We start from the raw sequence: 24,205 nt of genomic DNA on the forward strand, positions 1-24,205 counted from the left end.
CAACCAATGACATCTTTTATCAGAAATACCAACAACAAAGCTTGGTCAATGTTGATACCTGTAATGCTATAACAATGTCATTGTTTCAATTATGGCAATGGAGGAAAGGCAAACCAACACAACGGGAAATATGATACTACACTGCAGTAGGAAACATCATAAAATAGAAAAAATAACAGAGGCGTAAAGATCTAATTAGCACTGGGAAACTGAATTGTAGTGAGAGTAGTATGCAGGAAGCATCAGTTAACATTACCATTTTAAACGCTTAATTTTGTTGTTGTTTTTTTTTTTTTTTTTTTTTCCTAATTCTACAATTAAATAGGGATAGGGATAGATTTAATAAATGGAAAGATGACACCAATTTACTACCCAGATTTTCAATTTATTTTAAAACTTTAAAAAAATTTATATTACTATTGATTATGGCATGAAAGATAATCTCAAAGTTTTCACCTTTCACTAAGTTATTGCAAGAGTTACCATTTAGAAGGCCAAACTGATAAAACACAATCAGTAATAAAATATGTCTGATAGTTCAAAATGTCTCAAGAAATGGATGAAAGGAAGCTCTAGGCTGTCAATTACATCAATACAGCAAGCTTTTGCAGTCAGATGAAAGGTATTGAATTTCCTCTAATTAGACCAGAAATTACAGAAAATAATTAATTTTATTTGATCAATAATAATTATAACTGTTGTCATCATTTTTCAGTACAAGGAAGCCTGCCAAAAAAATTTGGCTGTAATGGTTCAAATCATACTATAAAGAGGGGTGAGGGATCCTTCCACATATAAAAGCTCAATGAAAATTGGAGCATCCATGGATTAACTTACAAACTTATTTTATTTGATAATACAGGATCAATCAAAAACAAGAAGAATTATGGTACAAACATATATGAAACTATAGCCGCTCTTGAACTGTGGAATTTCACAGAATTATTTGTTATCCCATTCTTCTGGGAGGCTGCAACTTGCTTAAGAAAGAATTGAGTATTATCTGAAAAAATTCTGTAGAGGTCCAATAAGTTGTAATTGCACTTTTCTGGGTACATTGATTTTGGGAGATTTGTTAGTAGAAATAAAAGATATTTGTGTATGCTTTATAAAGTGCCAGAAACAGATCTCTAATTCCATTGTCCTGATGTAAAGATAACACTTTTCATGCTTATTCCTCAAAGCTAAAAGGGATTTGGATGTACTTCTTGTCCTACTTGAAGCCAAGAATCAGTTTCCTGCTCTACTTCATTGTCAGTCTCATGTAATCTCAGAAGTATCCCAAATAAAATTTTCCCCTGATTCCATGTAAGTTCAATGTTACATACACTAAGAACAGAATCAATCAACAAAGTATCAAATTTCAAATAAGTCTATTTTGGCTGACCTTTGATCTTCTAAATGATGCTAAAGTAGCCAAAGGTTCATTTGACTTCTGCACTCCTCCAGCTGTGTGAACAACATTGATCATCTGGCAACGGTTGCATCCACCCAATGACTGAAAAAGAAAGTAGAGACGACCATGTAAAGTTGATCTATCCAAAAAAGTGCACACACGGTGTGCATGCAGATATTTTTTTTGGCCACCAAGGTATATTCGATTTTAAATGCAATTATTTTGGCTGTATAAAGTTTCAATATTCTTTTAAGAAATTATGATATAGTCGGCATTAAATTTATTTATTTATTTTTCCCTTATGGCACATTAAATGGCTTTTTTCTTTTTTATGATGTGTAACCTCAGCAAGGTAAAGCCCTCTGGACCCACCCCTAGAGAGTAAATGGTTTTATAGTAACAAAAACTTGGTTTTATACAGTCAATGCATTATGTGTTCAAAGAATCAACACCAAAAGGACTATCTACACTTCCTCGATCATTGCCTGTATTCCTGCTAGAAGAATGAGAAATTCAGGACATAATATAATCTACAAATAACATTTGAAAGGCTTCACATAAATTTGTAACGATGAGGGCATCAACCAATAGGAGTGGATTGTATCATCTTGTGCAGTGATGTATGCAACAAATATTATGAAGTCAAAAGGTTATGGTAGAATTCCAGCAAATCTACAATAACAGTTGAAAGAGATGTAAACATTTTGTGATGATGTCTGCAGTAAGAATTAAAAAAGTGATAAGTGAATAAGTTTTGGAAGATGCCACCACAGCTCTAGAGATGTACATCATCATGAGGTTACAGTCTTGTAATGTAAAAAATAATCTATTCTTGTTCTTCTCTGTCTGATACGGTATAAAAGCCACTATTATTCCTATTCAAAGTTAGGAGAACTTACCGTAAAATACTTATTTCCAATTTTAAGATTTCTCCATTCATCTTCCACATATGGTTCACCTCCAGATATGACAAGGTTAGGTCGAAATCTCATTGGATTGATTTGAACTGGCATTTCAAAAGCGCCCTTCTGTACATCTGCTACAATAAATTAATAGTTTACATACAATTCAAAAAGATTCCCAACCACCATATGTACAAAACTTGGAATGATAGCCAAAGGGGAAAACAGTCCAGCTATGAAAAAAATTTCTATGACTCAAATATTTATATTTATCTTATTTTATTTACTTTAAAGGAATGATGTGAACTTGGCTAATATAAAACTTGTTTCACTGCATCAAAATATGTTTTCTGGTAAGCCAACTTTTGACTAAAACAAGCCCTCAATAACTGACCTCTTGGCTGGGTCCTAACCAACAATTAAGGTATTGGTATACCTTTTAATTATATTAAGAGGTTTGATGCTCTATAAAGGTCAAGGTGCAGTGTTTTTTAATTAAACAACTGACATAATATTGCTAAGGGAAGGTCCAAGTATTATTACACATCTTCAAATATATTTTGAGTACCAAATGTGTAGCCTAAAAAGAAAGTAGCATTTTCAAACAGAACTGGAAATTAACAAATTTCAGTAACTTATTCATAAGTGAACACAGTACAAGGACATACTTGAGCTTATTCTGTTATTGAGGTCAGATACGCTCTCCTCAGATATTAATAAGAACTGAGCTTCATTGGCAAAAGTCACTCTGCTCTGCATATCTCTACGCATTCCCCCATTTTTACACTTATTCAAGAGCAAGTAATCATTGGACATTGAATACCGTAGCAAACAGCAAGTTCGACCAATGGCAAGGCTAAACCAATTGTTGACTTCATTGGTATAACCCTGGGCTTCATATCTAACCAACAAATAACAATTAGTTGCAACCTTGGGAGCTAAACATGATGAAAAGGATGTATAAAGACTAAAAGAAATTTTCAATACTAGTTTCAGAAATATATTTTCAAAACAGAGAAAGACGATGAACTTTGCATTGATTCTGCCATGCTTACGGTTTAATCCAACCAAAATCCCGATCATTACAACATTTGAAAGCCCGATTTACACATAAAACCCAAAACCTACCCTCTCCCAATAAACCTTTTCTTCTTCTTTGCCTCTTCCTCCATTGATGCCAATCTGCTTCAAGAATTATATCTTTGTGTTTTGGATCCCAAATTAAATCGTACCCACAAAAATCCTTACACAAATCTGCATCTTCAACGTCCCAAAACCACCATTTCTTATCCGTCTCCAAAACCAAAAATAAAAGTCCACTTAAACCAAATATAAAAGCACGTTATGATTACTGTAATATATTAGTTCTTAATATTTATATTTTTCATATTATAATGATCTTATGTGTAAATTTTTGACAATTCGTAAACAACATTTTTCATTGGAGCCGATTTAGCCTTCAAATAGGTGAAATTAGACAAATATTTAAACCTGAACATGTTAACACTTAAACTTAAATCTGGAATTTTGCAGATTGTACATGTATGTGTTTTAACTTAAAATGTGTTTGAAAAAAATATTGATTTGAGATTGACGTATTCTCTTAGAGACAGCCATTAAATTCACCATTATTGGGGAAGTTTGCAGTTGTACATTTGTGTTTTAATGTGTTTTAGAAAAATGGATTGACGCATTCTCTTAGGCTTAGACTGCATGATAACTAATTGTCTATTTGAGTTTATCTAATGGCCATAATTCCACACTATAACTATTTCATTTTTCATTCATGGTACTTTGAATTCCGAGTTTTAAGACATCACATGCATCATCTGAGCCTATATTATTTCTCATTTGTACTATTCACTTTGATGGTACAATCTTGGTATTATAGAAAAAAAAAAAATGTCTTACCTTAAATATGGCTTCATGACTGAGTAAGATATATATTTAAATTATGAAACTTTGTGATCAATTTGTATTCTAATCATACACCACAAATGTGTAATACTAATATCCATATTCCCAAGTCCCAAGAGGATTGATTTTTTACCTTTTGTGGCTACTTTGCTTTAAGTGGATGTTGTTTAAGACTAATTGTGAGAGTTAACACAAATCTATCTTTTGAGAAAGGAATATATTTATCTTCAAAAGGAAGATTAGCAGAGAACTTACTAGATAGGACTGCTTCATTAATAGAAAAAATAATCCCTAGAGCCAAAATTTATTTGCAAAAAATCAGTGAAACTCGAATGGAAAGAAATGCAACTTAGATTTTTGGGAGAAGTTGTGTTTCATTTTTGTTTAATATAGTAAAAGTCTTAGGTGGTAAATGTTTGTTTGTCAGCCCTCTCTTTAATGCTATTACTTGGTTCTCTTTTAGAATAAGTCTTTGTTACTGCCAATTGGCTTTTCTTTCATATTTTCTATTAAAATTTTTTATTGCCTTTCACTCTATTTGCATAATAACCAGGATTAGGTACTTTAAACTTTTGTTTTAATGGCAGACAATTGCGGACAATGTGTTTTGTTATTGTACTTTTATGGTTGCTGGTGTGTGAATTGCATTAACAAAACTAACAATGAGTGGTTGTTATTAAGTTTGCAGGTCTGCATGTAATTCATTTAGTAGACCATGTTCGGTTGGAGGGCACCTCCTATTCTTTGAGGTTCACACTATAGAATACATTCGATCATAATCAAAATTTTCTGATAGTTTACATTAAAAAAAAAAAACTACAAAGATGTACTTCTTTTATACAGAATAGGTACAATATTATTCTAATAATTATTGTTTTGTTCGTTAAGCTCATTGGCATATCTGGCTGAATTCCAATGAGCCAGAAAATTGTATTTCCTAACAGCTTTGAAGTCGTGGAAGCCTTGGCTGCAGAGGGACCGTGATATTATTTGAGATAGTTGTGGATATAGTGCCACCACCACTGTTGAGTCAGCTTTCTACCAACGTCCAGTTTCCTGCCACCTTCTTACCACCAAGATTGCAAAGAGAAACCCCTTAAGGCAGACATTTAGAGAGAGAGAGAGAAATCTTAAGACTGCCTACCACCACACTCTCCATCTCTTGGCTCTCCCCCCCTCCCCAAAACAATCCTAGATGTTACTTAAGCCGGTTATAGTCCTAAGGTGAGTTTTTCTTTGATTATTATTTATTATTAGAATATTATTTTAAACATTTTTCCAATGAATTTATGTTGGTTTGTGGTTGGTATATTTTGGGTAGTTGTGGGTTCGTCTTTGGGTGTTAGGACATTGGTTTGTTGGGGGTGTTAGGACATTTGTTTGTTGCAAATGAGGCAATTAAAATCATAATGATATTTGGGAAATATAAAACGTGATAATTTACCTATTGTCAGATTGGATAAGTGGGCAAGAAAATGATTACAAGCTACATTTAATGTTTACCATTAAAAGATTTTTTTTTTTTTTTTTTTTTTTTTTGATTTAGAGATTTTTACTAGACGGGTTTAAAGGAAAAAGAAATGATAACCTATCTAACACTGATTCATGTGATTTAGATTTTAGATGGTAGAACTAATTTTGCATTTGTATGTGTTATTCGTTTGGAATCAATTTAACATATTTTTTTTTGAAACTTCTGATATGTCCAGGTATGCAAAAAGATCATCGATGGCTTGCATGCTCACAACATTGGACCGATAAGACTTTTAAGGAAGTCCATAAACAAGGGGTTAAACTATTTGACTTTTGGTTTATTTTAGATTATAAATGTTATTTTGAGCTATGAATCTAAATTTGTATGATGTTTTGAAGAAAGGTATTTGTTTTTCCACTACTATAAGTTTAATTTTTTCCCCTTATTTAAAGTGTGTTAATATATGTTACTAAGATGAAGTATGATTTGATTTACTTTTGATGATGTTAAATAAGAAAGAAAAATACTTTTGAGATGCTATAAAAATACAATAACAAAATTATAAAAAAAATTTTAATAAAAATCCCGTGCATTTGCACGGGTTAAAAACTAGTTGTAATAAAAGTAAAAAGGAAATAGTAGAGCAAAACTAGGATTAGTTTTGGACTTTGTTATTTTAATGTGGTAGACATTTTCAAATTGGCTCAAATACAGAACTCGAACCAGCTCACTCAAGAAGCCTTTCTCTTGACTAGGATTATCAGGAAATCATCACTGTCCTTTAAAAGACCTAGTCAGGTCAGGTACAACTGGCAATTTAAGGAGGGAATTCGCAGACTAGCATAGTGAGGAGAAAGTATATCATAAGTCAACATGCGGTTGGAAGAAAATTGCAAACTAACATCTCGAGTTTCATAGACTTGATTTCAGTCTAAAACTCAATAGTTAAAGACTCGATTCCCACTTGGTGAGTTAGAAATATGATGCCAGATAGATCCCGAGTCTTATAGACTCGAGTTCTAAAAAGCAAAACCAAGTCTCTGAGACTTGATTTTGGTACTTGAAGAAAAACAGACCTGAACGATGAACAGAGGAAGAACGAAGAACAGAGGAAGAACGAAGAACGAAGAGTGCTGGAGCTCCGATTGGACGATGGAACGCAGACCTGAAGAAGAACAGGAAGAACAATCTGACGAGGAACAGAGACAAAGAACAGATCTGAAGAGGAACGATGAACAGAGGAAGAACAAACAACGCTGGAGATCCGATTGAACGATTGGACCTTCAAATCTGCACGAAGAAGAACGCTGGGTCTGAAGAACGTGAGGAAGAAGAAGGAATGCAGAATGCTAGGTCCAATCGTTCAATCGGAGACAATGAACAGATCTGAAGAGGAACGATGAACAGAGGAAGAACGAAGAACGCTGGAGATCTGATTGAATGATTGGACCTTCAAATCTGCACAAAGAAGAACGCGAGGAAGAAGGAATGCAGAATGCTGGGTCTGAAGAAGAAGAAAATAAAATGGTGAAACTCAAATCTTAAAAACTTGAGTTCCACGTGGATTTTTTTCCACATCAGATGCGGTCACTTACAAATCGAGAATTAGAAACTCGAGTTGTAGGCACTCAAGATGCTAGTTTCCTGCATTATTTTGAAACGTGACAACTAACTAAATTCTTTGATATTTAAGGTTATTTGGAAAACAAATTCGCAATTTAAGCCATTAAAAATCATTTCTTAAATAATGTTGTCAAATGTATAAATTGGTAACAAAGCACATGCTGGTTACTTACTTTTGTGTGTGTATGTGTGTGTAAAACTAGATATCTCTCACAATAGTAAAACTTACTAATATCTAGATGCACAATATTTGAGGTTACCGCAGACAGGAAATCAAAAAAGTGACCAAGCTTTTCATGTTTCTTCCAAGTTGCCTAACATATCATTAAATCCTATGCTAGGTATTGTTGCCAACTTATTTTTCAGCAATGGTTCCATAGACATATTGTTCATAGTTGTCATCATCCTCATCAACATTATTGTCACTTGAGTTATGACCCTTATCTTATGCTAACTGGTATAGGCAGGAATGATAGTCCAACCAATTTAAATCAGTTTTATTTCTGACCAACCCAAGGAAAGATTTTATTTTTCTTTGATAGCTGAATGAAGAAAATTAGCATGGATATCTTATCTCACCTCTGGCCATATAAATCAACTTCTTCTCTACCACCACTTTGTAAGTCTGATTTAAGGTTGATCTGCAGTCCCTCTTTGCAACGTGGTGACTCAACGAACATTATTCCCCGATGGAGGTCAATGGAAGTACTGATAAGGCACATTTCAGGCAGCTACAAAATCAAGTCATTCCAATTAAAATTTAAAATATTAAACAATGAAGAATGAAGAATGATGATATGTTTATCTAACAAATCATTATCTGTTTATTTAAGTAATTGACACATGTCAAATGACAGTTACTCCCACATAACACTTACATACATAATAGCATAATTTATGTTACCAGAACTTTAACTTTACCCTCACATACCCATGTCGACGTGACAAGAAATGAGTAAGAGTATGGCTACTAAACACTCCAAAAATGGAAAGAATATGTGGAAACAAACTCAACCCAGATACAATATCAAACAAAAATAAAATCTTTCGTCTAAAACTAGGTCAATAATTTTAGCAGATAAGTGGAATAAGCATAAAGATGAAATACAGCCTCTCCATGATCGGTGTTTAGATCATGGAGTTTGGTGTTTAGATCTTTTGGGATCTCTTGGGTCTTGCCAAGATCGGTTGCAAGTACTCTTTTTAGTTGGTGGAATTGGCTTGGAAAACACTCGTCCAACATTTGGAATTTAGCACCTTTATGCTTAATGTGGTGTCTTTGGAGGGAGCGAAACAAGAGGACTTTTGAGGATTTGGATAGTTCGGATGACCAACTATTGGCTTCCTTTAGTGGTTCTCTGTTTGACTGGTCTAGGGCTTGGGGACTCACCTCTAGTGATACTCTCCCTAGTTTTCTTAGTTCTCTCCTGTGTCACTAGTATCTTTCTTTTCTTTGTTCTTTCTTGTATTTTCTCTCTGCCTTATGTTTTTTTGCATAAGGTAGTGTTCTTCAATATATATCATTATTACTTATCAAAAAAAAAAATGAACTTAAGTGTAATAGCTATGGCATAATAATCTTGGGAAACAAAAGACAAACCTATTGATGGAACAGGTAGACCTAACAACAAATTCAGTACATAGATCATAAAGACCCAAGAATGAGGTGGGGGTGGGGGGGGGGGGGGTGGTCATGTCATTTCTCTGACTCAGATTTTTTCTAAGCTTACCCCCCAAAACGTAGAAATAAATTTTAAGTGATCTCTTTTTTGTCAATTTGCTAGCTTTCCATAACAAAATAGTGAAAGAACCTCCCTAAGACACTCTTAGCAAATACATAAAAAAAATTAACAACTATTACAGCATAAATATAATTGTTGTCAACAATTATGATTCTTAAGATACATTGAAGGAGGTTTAAGCAATTAAGAATTAAGAGAATGTTGGCTTGTCAGAAGATTTGGACTTTAAAATTTTCCTCAAAAACAAGACATAATTCCTGTTGTCTTTAGTCACTAATGCATAGCCCCCTTGTGAAACATCATAGAAATTTAAAACAAAGCCTGCTATAAACAAAAACAAAAAAAAAAGTTTACTTATTTAAAGAAAAATTTCACCTTCTTTTGGGTAAGAATTTCGCCAGTTAGGCTTTTAAGAAGCCACTCATGATCGTATCTCAGACCTGTTCAAAATTCACAGATATATAATTAGTATTTTGAAATATCTGATGCAAGACAACTATCAAATATTATCAAAGAGTATCAGAGAACACATGCCACTTAGATTTCAGATAACTAAAAAAAAATACTTAATTTCCTGCATCTCAAACAGAGTACTTATACACACACACACACACACAGAGTGATCCAGGAAGAGAAATTTTTTATTTGAATTTAGTTCTATTTTATTTTGCCAATCAATTGTATTTTTATTGGCCATGTATATTTTTATTCTTGTTCGTAGTAGGTTTTTTTTTTTAGTAAATGGTCCTAGTAGTTTATTAGATTATTAGTATTTTAATTTTCAGAAGCAAGGTTATTTTTGTAATTAGCAAATTAGAGTTTCCAATGTCAATTAGAATTAAGGTTTAGTATGCTGTGTTAGAATTTGGTTTTTCCTTGCTTGATGCATACTCCAAACAAGTTTAGGTGCTAACTCCTAGGTTCTATCTTTATTTTTCCTATTGTTTAATTTCATTGTTGCAAAGTTTGGTTTGTCCAATGTCATAGAGAAGTATACAGCTGTAGATAAAATTCACATGTCGTGATCAGGAGACATTGCACCTGTAAAAGAATGGGAAGAAGTTGCTGAAATTGTATTTAAATAATCGTTTGGTTTTAAAATAAAATAAGATTCTGAATGAATAAATCTGCAGAACTATATTATTTATTTATTGTATTAGGTCAAATCCTAGGCCGCTTGCAACTTCAAATCATGAAGGATTTTGAGGGCTATTCTGAGAAGTATTTAATACTCTTTAGAGTCCTGGAATGAGGTCAAATAGATATTAGTCAGTAAAGATAGTAAACAACCTTTTGATTTTTCCCTTTTCCACTATTACCTTGTAGACAAATATAAAATTTGGATCACATTCTATCTCATCGAGTTATAGCCTCACCGAAAATGTTGGCAAAACCACCTATTCATGTGCCTCTAGAATGGAATGGAAGCAACAAAATGAGGGAAGCGGAATTACACATAAAGAGAAAGAAAATACATAGAGAGCTTCCCTGGAAACTTCCTTAAAAGTTTACATTTCACATGGAAATCCATGCTAGAGAAGTCATTCACAATTACCAGTTGACTTAGGAAATTATTTATGAACTAGCCTACTCTATTTCAACTGCAATTGCTTCTAGACTACCTATTACTTATGTTTGCTTTAGATCACTCCTTACAAGTTTTTAAACATGAGCTTAGGCTTCCCTTTTCCTTTCCAATGAAATTATTTATTTATCCAGGGGAAAAAGTACAAAACAAAGGAAGTAAAAATCAATTTTCTATGGCATTTCTGTTGTCGCTAATCTGAACAGAAGTTCCAAACTGTGTGATTCCTAGTAGGCCCTAAATAACCTTTAAATATAATTGACATACAACTGGAAATAAAATCATATTATCACTGATATGTTATTTGGCATTTCACCTTTGATGTATACAATGCTCCATTAGTATCCCAAATAAATTAATGACGTGTCACATATTCATCCAAGCACAAGAACATGCAATGTGCAAACCACAAATGGCTACCATACTACAACAAAACTAATAAAATCACAGCTCTGTCAGTCGAACCTAGTATTAAGATGAAGAAATTAATGATGTATCACACATACTTCATCAAAAAAGTAATACTTATAATGTCCAAATAGCAATACCAGATATGCTCAGAGGCCACTTTTCTGTACTGAATCCTGCACATGATTTTATTGGGTAGATGGTAATGGACTTGAGAAAGAAACTAGAAGTGAATCTGCTTTCAAGACCTGCAATTTATTAACAGGCAAGATGCTGGATAAAATAGATAATGCATTAAGTAATTTAATGATTGTGTCTACTAAAAGCACAATTGAGAGTGAAAAATAATGCTGTATGGTTATTAATAGTTTTACCAGGGAAAGTATGCAGCAGTTTTAATAAATACCAGTGACATAATTGAGAAGCAAAATTGATGATAAAGAATCTATGGTGTAAATATGATAATGGCACTAAGAAGTGACAACAAAGAACGTTTTCAGTGTTTTAACATTTAAAAATTAAAATAAGTATGAATCAAGACAACTAAATATATATCCCATGTTCAACAATATTAGTCCCTTTTTCAAGTGGCAGATGTGTCCCTTTCAAGCAATATCTCAATTACGCTGGAATCTCATGTGAGCTTCACTGGAACTTACACCATTTCATCAAGCCTTATCAATTTGCCAAATATTGCAAAGAACCCATTTACTAAGTCTACTTTTTGAGAAAAGGGGAGGGGGAGAGAGCAACATTAATGACTGATGGCTTCATTGTCCTCATGGAGTTCCAAACATCTCAAAGCATACACAAGCACAAAAATTAATTTGTTAGGTCCTCCGATCCAATCTACTCACTCAGAAATATAAACTTAAGGGTTCAATAGTTTAAAAATTCACAAAAGATGTGAGCTGCCTAATCTCTTTTGCATTGAATGTGTCATAAGCAATTTCTTTATCTGCTTTTTTTTTTATAAGAAAGTTTTGGCACCTAGGGGAGGGGAAGGGGAGATTCAAAATTTCATTATGGTTATAATCATTGATATCAATGTACTTGTTTTCCTGTCAGCTTCCCTTTTATACATTTTCAAGAACTTTATTGATTAGAAAAGGTTTTAGGTGTTTTCAAGGGCACGGCAACTGTTCACAGGAAAAAGTGCGGGTGCCTCTTTGCTTTATAACCTTTACTAATTCTAGATATAAATTTTTTTGTGACAAGCAATATGAGTTTTTCCTCTAGAAACACATTTTCTTGTAATATGGCAATATGCATTTTATCCACCATGAGTACTAAAGTTAAGAGTGATTGGAAAAATGTTAGGCCAATTTCATAACGATGCATTGTGGTGCCAGAAGATGTACAGCCAAATTCAGGGAACTAACCGAAGTTAATTTTTTTTTGATAGGTACCGTAAAATTTTATTAAATAAAAGAAAATAGCCAATCCGAGTATATTGGGAATGTACTATGGGGACACAAATCAAGAATCAAAATTACAACAATCAAGTAAAACCAGTAAGGGAAGAACAAGAAAGATGACAAAAAACCACACTCCAATAAAGGAGAATGTGCAAAAAAAAAGACTTAATCTCTGGCATAGAACGTTCACATCCCTCAAAACTTCTAGCATTCCTTTCACACCAAATACATCATAACAAGCAAGGAGGCACAAGTCTCCAAAAATCTAAGTTGCGATGTTGTCCAAACTTACCCTACCAAGACTCAAATAACTCAATAACCTTGTGAGTCATAACCCAATGGATTCCTAACAAACAGAACACCAACGACCACAACTCACAAGCTATGGGACAATGAAGCAGAAGATGATCCACTAACTCCCCACAACTTTTACACATATAGCACCAATCAAGAACTAGCACACATCTTTTGCGAAGGTTATCTGTTGTTAAAATCTTACCTAAGGAAGCAAAACATGAAAAGAAAGCTACCCTTGGAGGAACCTTCGATTGCCATGTCATTCTCCAAGGGAAGATAGAATCCTCTAACCTCGAAACCTCTACTCCTTGTTGGCTTCCAACAAACCTTATCAAGACCCAACCCCTGTGCAGTCGAAGAGTAGACCATATCCATAAACAGATCAAAAGATTCTTGTTCCCAATCTTGTGGTGGACGACGAAATTTAGCATCTCAATGAATCCTCCCACAAGACCAACACATAACCTCCGCTACTGAAGAATCCTTTGTCCTACTAATACAATAAAGTTCTGGAAAAGCCTCTTAGAGAGTACGATCTCCACACCACACATGCTTCCAAAACTTCACTCTAGTACCATCCCCCACATCATACAAAAGGAGTTTAGAAAAATTCAGCAAACCACTTCTAATGAATCTCCACAAGCTAACACCATAAGTACTTGTTACCTTTTTTGTACAACAACCACCCCAAACATTCCCATATTTCGCCTCTATAATCCTCCTCCATAAAGCATCAATCTCTATACCAAACCTCCACAACCATTTTCCTAACAAGGCAAAATTAAAACTCCTCAATCGTCTAATACCTAACCCCCCAACCTGCAACGGCTTACAAACCTCAGCCCAATTAACTGAGTGTAATTTAGATTCGCCACGAAACCCTCATCCGTAAGCCACATATTCTCAAATCTAAACCCCTCAAGGACAATCGAAAAGTGATCAAATAACAACCTAGACATCCGTCGTTGAGAAATAGTTGAAAAATTATCCTCCCAATCTGTAGAAAACAAAAATCTGTCCAACCTAGCCTTCAAAGCAACTTCGCAAGAATTCAACCAAGTGAAAGATCCCCCTTGTAACGGAAGATCAAAGAGGCCTTGCTCAGAAATAAAATTAGAGAATTCCCGCGTAGCAGCAGTAAAAGAAGTAGAACCAGAGCATTCAGAAGGAAACCTAACCACATTAAAGTCACCACCCACACACCATGGAACATTCCACCAACTGCTCAAACCAAATAATTCCTCCCATAAGAACCTTCTATCTCTCAATGAATTAGGACCATAAACACCAATAAACACCCAAACAAACTGATTTGACACACTTGTAAATTTGCAAGAAATCGAAAATCGCTCCACTGCTTCCTCCACTTTATTTACAACATGTGTGTCCCACGTCATTAACACCCCTCTAGAAGCTCCATAAGAGCATAAGTAAGACCAATCAACATGTTGACCACCCCACAAACTGCAAATCACAGCTCTAGTTATCAACTCCATTTTAGTTTCTTGAAGAAAAACAACATCTGGCCCCCATTTCCTAACCAAATTTCTAACCCGCAGCCTTTTATCCTGCTCATTCAACCCTCTAACATTCCAAGAAATAATCTTCAAATTCATTGATGAACCATAACAGCCTGCTCCTTCCTTGCACTCCTTAGTTTAGTTGAACCATACTCAACATTCATAGAGGTCAATAAATTTTTCAACTCCTGCTAACCTTTTTGCCCCGACTTGACCTGTTTCATTTGATCACCTACTACATGATGCCGTTTATTCTTTTTCCTGGCCTCTATAGCTAACAACAATCCTGTAATTTGCTCCTCAAAACCTTCCAATGAAGTTCCCACCAATTTTCTAAAAGCCTAAATCCGATTGGTTACCCATTGTGATAACTAATTGCTATTAACATTCTCCTTACACCCAAACTCCTTCACAAAACTATACTCCAACTCCAAGGGAACTTCTGTGGCCAAAAGTACCACAACTAGAGGCTCGCCACCTCTCTCCCAAGTCATCGACCTCTCATCAAATTCCCAAATCTCATCCTTTAACCCAATAACAACAGACAAAGAATCTACTAACCCATCACATTCATCTGCCCAGCTAACCATCTGACCTTCATTGACAAGAGAATCATTACCTGTTACAACTTCTCCCTCCATGACTGAGTAATCCGACACGCTCTCTAGAGATCAATATAGAGACAGAGGATGCACTATTTGCCAACCATCATGCAATTGTAACATCCACTCCTTGGAGTTACCCCATGATTTATCCAAATCTCCAACCAAGTCAATAATAGTGGGACAAGAGTGATGTACCCCCTTAAAATCAAAAGACTCATGTATTGTAACCATTACCTCCGAACCCACAGATTCCTCATCCTTATCATCGCCACCGGAGATGACGAATTCACCACCGTTGACTCCATCGAGTCACTAGGTGACTGCACCATCGCCACTGTCGACTCGAAAAAAAGCTCATATCGGCTCTAAGGATGTCGATCTCAGCTCGAAGGATGCCTGGGCCACTTCTACTGTCAAGATCAACATGGTGGATGACTGGGTAGGCCAGCTCGGACTCAACTGACCGCCATAGCCACTCCCGCCTAGGTATGCTTGGAACAGTCGCCTGCCTCAAAATTACTTGGGCTTGTCAAAATTGGGCCTGAGTAACTCTTATAATTACCCAATAGAGGTGCATGGGCTTCCAAAGGCCAAGGGCCCATTCCCATAATATCAATTTGAGCAAATTTGGCCTCCTATGCTACCCAATTAACAGCTTGCTTATCACACTTATAACGATCCCAAGATACCCTTTCCAAAATCATTCACTTCCACAATCCCTAGCCAACGTGACCTCCTAATTTGTCGCTCCTTTCCAAAATCAACATCTTTTGAATTTAAATTATTTAAAGGAAATTTGAATTTATTTCGTTCCAAAATTTTCTCCTTAAAATTATTCTACCCATTAATACCACGGTTTCTACACTCCACACCACCCATGGCTGTCGAGATAGCGTTTTCAGCTAGAGCTTCAAAAACCACCACCTCTATACAAGATTTGTCTCTCGAAGGCTCCACTTTATTCTCCACTACTCAATTCTTCTCCTTCTCTCTAACGGAGGGCTGTTGTGAGTGCTTCCTTGCCTACATGAGCTTTTATCGTTTCAACAAAGGACCTAGAAGAATGATTCTTTGAAAACTGCTTAGGCTTGTATGGTAAAAATTTTGGACCACCCAACGCATAATGAGAAGGTTCCAACATTCTCCTTTATTCAATCCCAAGGCCCTCCAACCTTGTTGTACCTTGCCTGCAGGAATAATGATAGATCTCCTCATCCCGCCTACTTTGAGCTCTGTCACTGGTAAATATTGGCCAAACAAGTTAGAACCCCGTTGCAACATGTAAGCAACATCTCCTTCCTTGAGCGTGAAAAAGTGCTTGGGGTTGACCCCAATCACAATGTGTTGCAAGCTATGCATTAACCAATGTGCTGCATTCTTACCCATAAAAACTGATTGCATGAAATACTTTCCCTATTCAAAAATCTTAAGGGAGAAAAAATTCCCCCCTTCCTCAATAAAAAACTGCAAAATTCACCCATACCAATCCAAGACAAATGTAAAAAATAACCGAAAACAGTATTTCTGACTAATTTGAGGTAGTCGGGCCTCTCAGAGAGCATATTTTTCTCTAACTACCAATTTCCTAACCGAAGTTAATTACGTCTTATAAAATGAAGCATATACAAAACTAGTGCTTGATGTGGCACCCTGTCTAATTGGAAGGCTACACCAACTAAGAACTGTTTAAGAGAGAGACAAAGAAATATTTTTTTCCTTTTAGTGCTATAGCATGTTGAGAAGTTCCAAGACCATCTATAATAATATTATATTAAGCAGCAAAGAGGGGTGACCTTTGTCTGGAAAGGGGATGGACCTTTCTCTCAAGTGATACCCAAGTCCAGTTGGATTTGGCAATGATACAAAGGAACTTTTCACGAAGTCAATAAATTTCTGCATATTATAACAAGAAAGAAAAATAAGACTGAAAAGAAAGGCACAACAAAATTTTAAAAAAAATTTATTCTTAGTTGCAACCCCTTACATCTACAATAAATAAGCCATCAACTGAAAATTCATTAAAAAAAGAAGGGTTCTGTTAATGGGTGCCCTTAGGACATTTATTAATTGGTCATTTTAGGAAAGTTTTGATACCACTTTTATGGGAAATATAAAAAGCTGTTAAAAAAATCAATTACATTTTTCTTTTCCCATAAAATTTTTCTAAAAATATTTCCTAAACCAATACCCTTAGGGCATCCATTAACATTTCCCAATTAAAATTAAGAGAGCCATCAACATATTTTCAAAAGAAATTCTTTAATCAGATGAATCTTGAAATTATCTCAGTATATTTTTACCTAAAATATGTTGTCACACTCACGCTGAAAATGCAATAAACTGCAGAACCATAAAAAAGAGTTTTTTATCCCTCAAAATTTGAACAGTAGCAAAAAGAAAATCTACCTTGGCATCTTCATATGATGACATATAACCAAAGGACACTCTAACAGCTCCCGTTGGTTTTCCATTAAGTACATCATAGTCATCCCAGCAAACATGGCCAGCCTAAACTCAAATGTGCAATTGTCAAGGATGTATTGCAGACATTCGACTTGCGGAAACCAAAGAAACAGATACAAAGCAATTATTGTCATATAAAGGTGGGCAAGTATCAGCCATAAAATAAGAAATACCTCCATATTTGAACGAAGATCCAAGTGAGACAAGCCAAGATATTTTGCACATGCTCCAGGATTGCAAAAGCATCCTGTCTACACAAGAAAGCAGGCAAAGAGATACCATACCAATCAGCATCCTATCAAAAATTAAGAAGTTGAACCATTTATTTCATTCTGCTCCTCCCATGTCATCAAGAACTAGATGTGTATTAGAAGACATCAAATCATACAATCAAAACTTGTAAACGATACAAAGACATCAAAAAAATAAAGCAATGTAAAGTGCACGTGCATTGTTAGGGACAGTGAAAATGTCCAACAGAGCATGCTTAAGTGTTGCCATTGTAAGCAACAAAAGATAGCATTTTACACGTATTCTAGTAAGTAATCATCACCTTGGTTGCATTCTATGATGAAAAAGAAGAATATGAAAAGAAAATTACCAAAAAGTAAAATACATACCAAAGCTAAGAAAAGTGTGTGTGAGAGTGTGTGTGTGTATATATATAATTAAAAAATTGGATCATCAATTGCTGGAAATTAAATAAAAATGATTGAATAACGTCCATTCATACTATGAGGCATTAAGAGGGTCCACTATATCATATTTTCCTTGGATGGCAATATGGAGGGTGAAGGCTCCTTCAAGAGTACTTTTTCTTGTGGACAGCATCATGGAAGAAGATATGCGATATAGGAAATCTCATTAAACAGGGTAAATTTATAGTGAATTTTTATTGTATGTGTATAACAGGGTGAGATTGTTGATCATTTGCTATTGCATTGCCCAATAGCAAGGGAGTTATGGGGGTTTGTGTTTTTAGTGTTTCAAGTTAAATGGATGGTGCTGAAGATGGTGTGTGGGAGTGCTTCAATGTTGGCAATGTAGACTCAATTCTTTCAGAAATAGGGTATGGAACATAGTTCATCGTGCTTCATATGGAATATTTGGAGTGATTATATCCACAATTTCCTAATAGATAAAGCTTTTGGGACAAATAGTAATTTATCATGGTATTAAAACAAGTGGTCTTGCGTTTGAGCCTTGTCTCCAACATGTGGAACCCCACTTAGTAAGAAGGAATTTGACCCCATGTGAGGGAAAGTGCTAGAATAATGGTTAAGTGATAATTATTTTTTCTTGTTCCTATGAGTGTTGCTAGATGTATTGCAAAAGTACAGAGGGATTTTTTTTGTGGGGAGGGATGGGAGATGAATTTAAGTATCACTTGGTTGGCTAGAGGAATGTTTCTGTACCACTTCATAATGGGGGTTTAGGTATACGAAATTTGATTTTCTTAATCAAACATTGATGGGGAAGTGGTTGCGGCAGTATGCTTTGGAAAGAGAAGCTTTGAGGAGAAGGGTTATTGACACAAATATGGTAGTATATGGTGGGGCTGGTGCTCTAATATCATACAGGACCCTTATGAGGTTTTCCTGTGGAAGAGTATAAGGAAGGGGTGGGATACTTTTCATTGCTTTGTTAACTTTAAGGCGGGGGATGGTTCTTCTATTAAATTTTGGCAAGATCATTGGTGTGGGGGACATCCTCCAAAGGAGAACTGCCAGAATTATATAGTATTGAACACAATAAAGATGATTCTATGCAGAGCTTTTATCTTTCTCAAGGGATAGCTACCATTGGAATATCAGTTTTAACCAAGCGGTTCAAGATTGGAAGTTGGAATCGGTTTTCTCTTTCATGGAATTACTATATTTTGGAGTGTGGAGGGGGGATGGAGTGGACAAGTTGTGCTGGAAACTATCATCCCAGGGGGTGTTTGAAGTTAGATCCTATTATAAAGTCTTACCAAAAAATATAAATAAATAAATGTGGACGAGCAACAATCAGATCGCCCACATTTATTTCTTGTCTCTTTTTACCATCCCCACGCATGTGGCCAATAAAATTGAGAGGTTGCAAAGGGATTTCTTGTGGGGGGATTCCAAGCTAACACTTGGTGGGATGGGATAAGGTGTGTGCACCTTTGGAAAATTGTGGGTTAGGAGTAAGGAAATTAACTACATTTAATAAAGCCTTACTAGGGAAGTGGTTATGGAGGTTTGGGATTGAGGAGACAAGGCTTTGGAGAAGGGTTGTAGCTCTCAAGTTTGGGGAAGAATGGGGGGGATGGACTTCCAAGCTAGGTAGAGGGGTTCATGGATGTGGCTTGTGGAGAAGTATTCGCATGGGATGAGAGGATTTTAGCAAGAATATTCGCTTTGAGGTAGGGGTGGGGGATAGAGTGAAGCTTTGGACAGATCTATGGTGTGGGGATTCTCCTCTTCAATTGATTTTCCGATTGTGTATGGGATGGTCTCTGATAAAGGGGCATCGGTGGCCTCTTCTCTTAAACGGTTGGGGATAGAGGAGCGGAGAAGCTGGGATGTTCATTTTTCTCGGAGACCAAATGATTGGGAAATGGGTGGTGTGGATGATTTTCTCCGTACCTTGGGCTCAAATCTTCCTCCCACTGAGAACGGAGATTGTATGCGATGGAAGTTGACAAAGAATGGGGTTTTTGATATTCGATCGTTCTACAATAAGTTAAGAAGCCCCTTGCCCATTATTTTTCCTTGGAAAGGTGTTTGGAAGGTTAAGGCTTCTCGGCGTGTTTCCTTCTTTGTGTGGACTACTGTATGGGATAAGATCCTTACAGGTGATAATTTGAGGGGTAGAAGGTTGGATTTTGTCAACTGGTGTATCATGTGCCGCAGTAATGGGGAGACGGTGGATCATTTGTTACTACATTGTAAAAAGTATTATCGGTTGTGGACTTTCGTGTTTAGATCCTTTGGGTTCTCTTGGGCTTGCCAAAATCAATTGCGGATACTCTTTTTGGTTGGTGGAATTGGCTTGGAAAGTATTCGTCTAGCATTTGGAATTTAGCTCCATTATGCTTGACGTGGTGTCTTTGGAGGGAGCAAAATAGGAGGACGTTTGAGGACATGGATAGCTCGGATGACCAGCTATTGGCCTCTTTCAGTGGCACTTTGTTTGACTGGTCTAGGGCGTGGGGACTCACCTCTAGTGATTCTCTTCCTATATTCCTTAGCTCCCTCGTTTGTACTTAGTATCTTTCCTTTTCTTTTTCTTTTCTCTCTTTCTTTTCCCTATGTATTTTTCTCTCTGCCTTATGTTTTTTTTGCATAAGGTAGTGTTTTTGAACATAATCTTTATTACCTATCAAAAAAAAATAAAGTCTTACCATCCCCTTCTCATGTCTTTTTCTTGAAAAACTGTGTGGAAATGACATCTTGATTTTTGCTTAGTACTGCTACTATATGCATGAAAATTTACGTTAACACAATACTAATAGGAGAGACTATAATCAAAATCCTACCTGAATTGGTGGAAACTATTGAGAATAAAATTATTAGTAGTACAATCAATAAATTCTAGGAGTATTTCTAAGAAATTGTGTTTTTTCAAGAACTAAATAATATTGTCGATTTTGAAGACATTTAGTCATTTTAAAGAGAAATTGGTGGGTTATGATCTGCAGATCTGCTGCAAGGTTACTATCATCTCTTGATTGGTCCTAGTGATCAGCCATTCCTTTGGAAAAGCATTTGGAAACCAAAAATCTCTCCTAGAGTTACTTTCTTTGTATTGACGGCAGCTTTGGGGAAAATTCTGATGATTGATAATTTGAGGAAAAAGGTTTGAATTTCAGATTGGTGTTATACGTGCAAATGAAATGGGGAATCAGTCAATCACCTGTTACTTCATTGCTCTATTGCTACTGATTTGTGGTCCATGGTATTGGGTTTGTTTGGAGTGCATTGGGTGATGGCAAGGTCTGCTATTGAGTTGTTAGCTTGCTGGCAAGGTAGATTTGGTCACCATAGGAAGGGTGATATATGGATGGCTGTGCCCTATTGTTTGATGTGGTGCCTTTGGAGGGAAAGAAATAATAGGAGCTTTGAAGATACAGAAAGAATTATCCCTGATCTTAAGTTATACTTTTTAAGAACCCTATTGGATTGGTTGTCAGCTGGGCAGAGTCACACTTTATTTTTTGTTGTTAATTTAATAGATTTATGTAATTTATGCAATTGATTGTTTGATCCCTGTATTCTTGGGTGACCTTTTTTTATATCAATAATAATTTTATTACTTATAAAAATAAAAAGTTCTCGACTTGAGATAGAAGCTACTTCAAGAAATCAATTATATGCTTTTGCAACTCAAATAAAATGAATCTTCCCAATCTTTATGGAGTGAAAACATCAATTCAGCCATTTATTATGCAGAAAAATTCAATCATAAAAACAAAGTAACAAAAATATATTTAAAATATGATGTAATGTACAAGAATAAAACATAAATATGCATGTTTATTTCAAAAAATTTACCCGTAACTGAATTCCAGATAAGGATGACAGTTTTTCCACTTCACGGTATCCAAACCAAGAACCATCAGGCCTTTTCAAGTTGAATGAGATAATAGGACCCCATTCACGACATAATACCTAGGGGAGAAATACCATAACACTTGTCAGATCTTTTTCAACAGATTCTGGAATAAGTTAGAAAAGAACATGCATATGCATATGTTATTGTAATTTTTTTTGTTTTTGAGATAAGTACATGTCTTATCATGATGTGACTCGCCTAAAGGCAGGCATTCCAAAGTGATCACTTTACAACATAATATCATTTAGGAGCTCCAAAAGAATCTTAATCCAATTTGTATAATTGGCTTAAGCTAAAATGGAATATGATATCTAGTTTTCACTTCTCACAAGAATGTCAACAAACAAAACCAAAAAATAGGAAGAAAACATGCATTCTGTAAAATAAGGCATCCTTGTTAGTTGTTCCGCCAAGAGAATTGTGTTTTTGGCCTTGACCCAACCATATTCTGAAGTAGGACAAGGGGGAACAACAAAATCTGATTTAGAACACCAGGGGCAGATCCAGTATAGCTTGGGTTTTGAAGAATTAGGGTTAGGTTTTGGTGGGGAATAGGCTAGAAAATAATAGGGATTATAGGGCTTTCAAAGGGGACAAGGATTAATAGGGTTTTGGAATGAAAACAAAGGTGAAAATCAAGATTTGGGTTACTGTAAACAGTGATGTGAATAGTAACCGTGAATGGTAAATTTAAAGAAAATAGATAAACTCTAGGAATCACACCTAGACTTCCTAAGCATCACTCCTAGGGTTCCTTGGCATCACACCTCGGAGAAGGTTGCATCACACAAACCATAAAAGAAAGCAGAGCTCTTAAATTCTAAAAACATTCATTAATCTCTACCTCAATAGAAAGTATTACAACTCTTTAAATAGAAGACTAGTACCTAATCCTAGTTGAACTAGGATTTCTTAAAAGCCTAAGAAATCCTTAGGCTTTTACTACTAAGCCCAAGTAAATAAACAAACTTAAAATAAAGCCCAAAAGAAGATCTAATAGACTGTTAGCACAGCCCATTCCATAATATTATGAAATTACAAAATTGCCCTTGATACATAAAATCAAATAAAATATAGGAAATCTGTCTTCTCACTGCCTCCTGCATCATATTCACAACATCCTATTAATAAATTTGGACCCGGATTTTGAAAATAGACAGCCTTAAATAATTACTATCACTATGACACAATATACTTTGGAGCATGAATACATGACAGTTAAGAGTTATAAAGTATAAAAAATTAGGGTTAAGAGAGAAGAATTGAGAGGGAGACACAGAGAAGAAAGGTAAAAAAGGTTTAGGGCTTGATCAATCAGTCCCTAACCTGAGCACATATTTATATTATAGGGATACAGCAAGAATACAAGACTACCCCTATGCTGATATAATACATCAGAGGAATAGAAAAATAACAATAACTCTAACAATCAAAAAGACACTATAATAGACATAGGACAGCTCTAGGATCAAAACCGATGAAGGACCGCAACTCAGACAAAACTTGATGCCTCTGATATCAAATCTGGTGCAGGGCCTTCACATTCATCACCAACGAACCAGGAAAGCAATGAGCTTGTGGACTGAGGCTGTTCTGAAGGGAAATGATCAGGATAAGGCTAAACAATGAGACTCTGGGTTGCACTTGCAGGCTGGAAAATACTAACAAAAAAGATAGAAGGAAGAAGACAAAAGGAACTAGAATCAATATGCTACCAACCAAATTCACACACCAAGTTTTCTGAATCAAAACGCTTGGACCCAAAAGCAAACCCTTAAGACCCACAGAACTGACCCAACCTGATACATAATACCCACAAAATCCTCAAGCCAACTTTTTTACTTAATATAAATATGAAGCTAGAGTATCATAAGCACTGAAATTGTGAAGCATTCTTGGTTGTAGTAAATGAGAAGGTGCAGAATGAGGCATCTTCTCTGAATAAAATTAGCAATTAACTTCAATAACAAACTAACTTTTTCTCCATTTTCTTTACTTACAAAAACAAAAACAAAAAAAAGAAAAACAAAACTAACCTTCAAACTGTCACTTTTGTAAACTTTGCACACACTGGCTCCATTTTCATGCCTTAAGGCCAAAAGCATCTTCCTCAGATATGTAGCAAGCGCTGCTGTATGCCTGAAAGGTGATATGCACTTTAGAACATTGCATATTAATCTAAAGCGTGAATGTTCAATTAAAAGAGCAAGGAAAAGAAAGAGCATAAACGGCAAGGAGAACATAAATTTTCCTGACTAACATGAAATCTTATGT

At 35.5% G+C, this 24,205-nt stretch overlaps 1 protein-coding gene across 3 annotated transcripts in view; it reads right to left on the minus strand.

Annotated features, from left to right (window-relative positions):
- Positions 1–722: 722 nt before the first annotated feature.
- LOC115983195 (molybdenum cofactor sulfurase) overlaps positions 723–24,205 on the minus strand; it is a 31,843-nt gene continuing 8,360 nt past the window's right edge. Inside the window, exons 11-22 of one of the 3 annotated variants that reach the window (XM_031105838.1) lie at positions 23,968–24,070; positions 21,871–21,987; positions 17,524–17,601; positions 17,294–17,395; positions 16,681–16,780; positions 11,188–11,295; positions 9,430–9,494; positions 7,892–8,043; positions 2,967–3,199; positions 2,296–2,432; positions 1,388–1,498; positions 723–1,298 (exon numbers count right to left, since the gene is read on the minus strand). In XM_031105838.1, coding sequence (XP_030961698.1) covers positions 1,185–1,298; positions 1,388–1,498; positions 2,296–2,432; positions 2,967–3,199; positions 7,892–8,043; positions 9,430–9,494; positions 11,188–11,295; positions 16,681–16,780; positions 17,294–17,395; positions 17,524–17,601; positions 21,871–21,987; positions 23,968–24,070 — 1,420 coding nt within the window. In that variant the 3' untranslated portion in view covers positions 723–1,184. Of the gene's footprint in view, positions 1,299–1,387; positions 1,499–2,295; positions 2,436–2,966; positions 3,200–6,312; positions 7,148–7,891; positions 8,044–9,429; positions 9,495–11,187; positions 11,296–16,680; positions 16,781–17,293; positions 17,396–17,523; positions 17,602–21,870; positions 21,988–23,967; positions 24,071–24,205 lie in introns of those variants that run through there. The other 2 variants (XM_031105837.1, XM_031105839.1) reach the window with 2 other exon arrangements.

The sequence above is a fragment of the Quercus lobata genome, chromosome 4 (genome assembly GCF_001633185.2).
Source record: "Quercus lobata isolate SW786 chromosome 4, ValleyOak3.0 Primary Assembly, whole genome shotgun sequence".
Classification (NCBI taxonomy): Eukaryota; Viridiplantae; Streptophyta; class Magnoliopsida; order Fagales; family Fagaceae; genus Quercus; species Quercus lobata.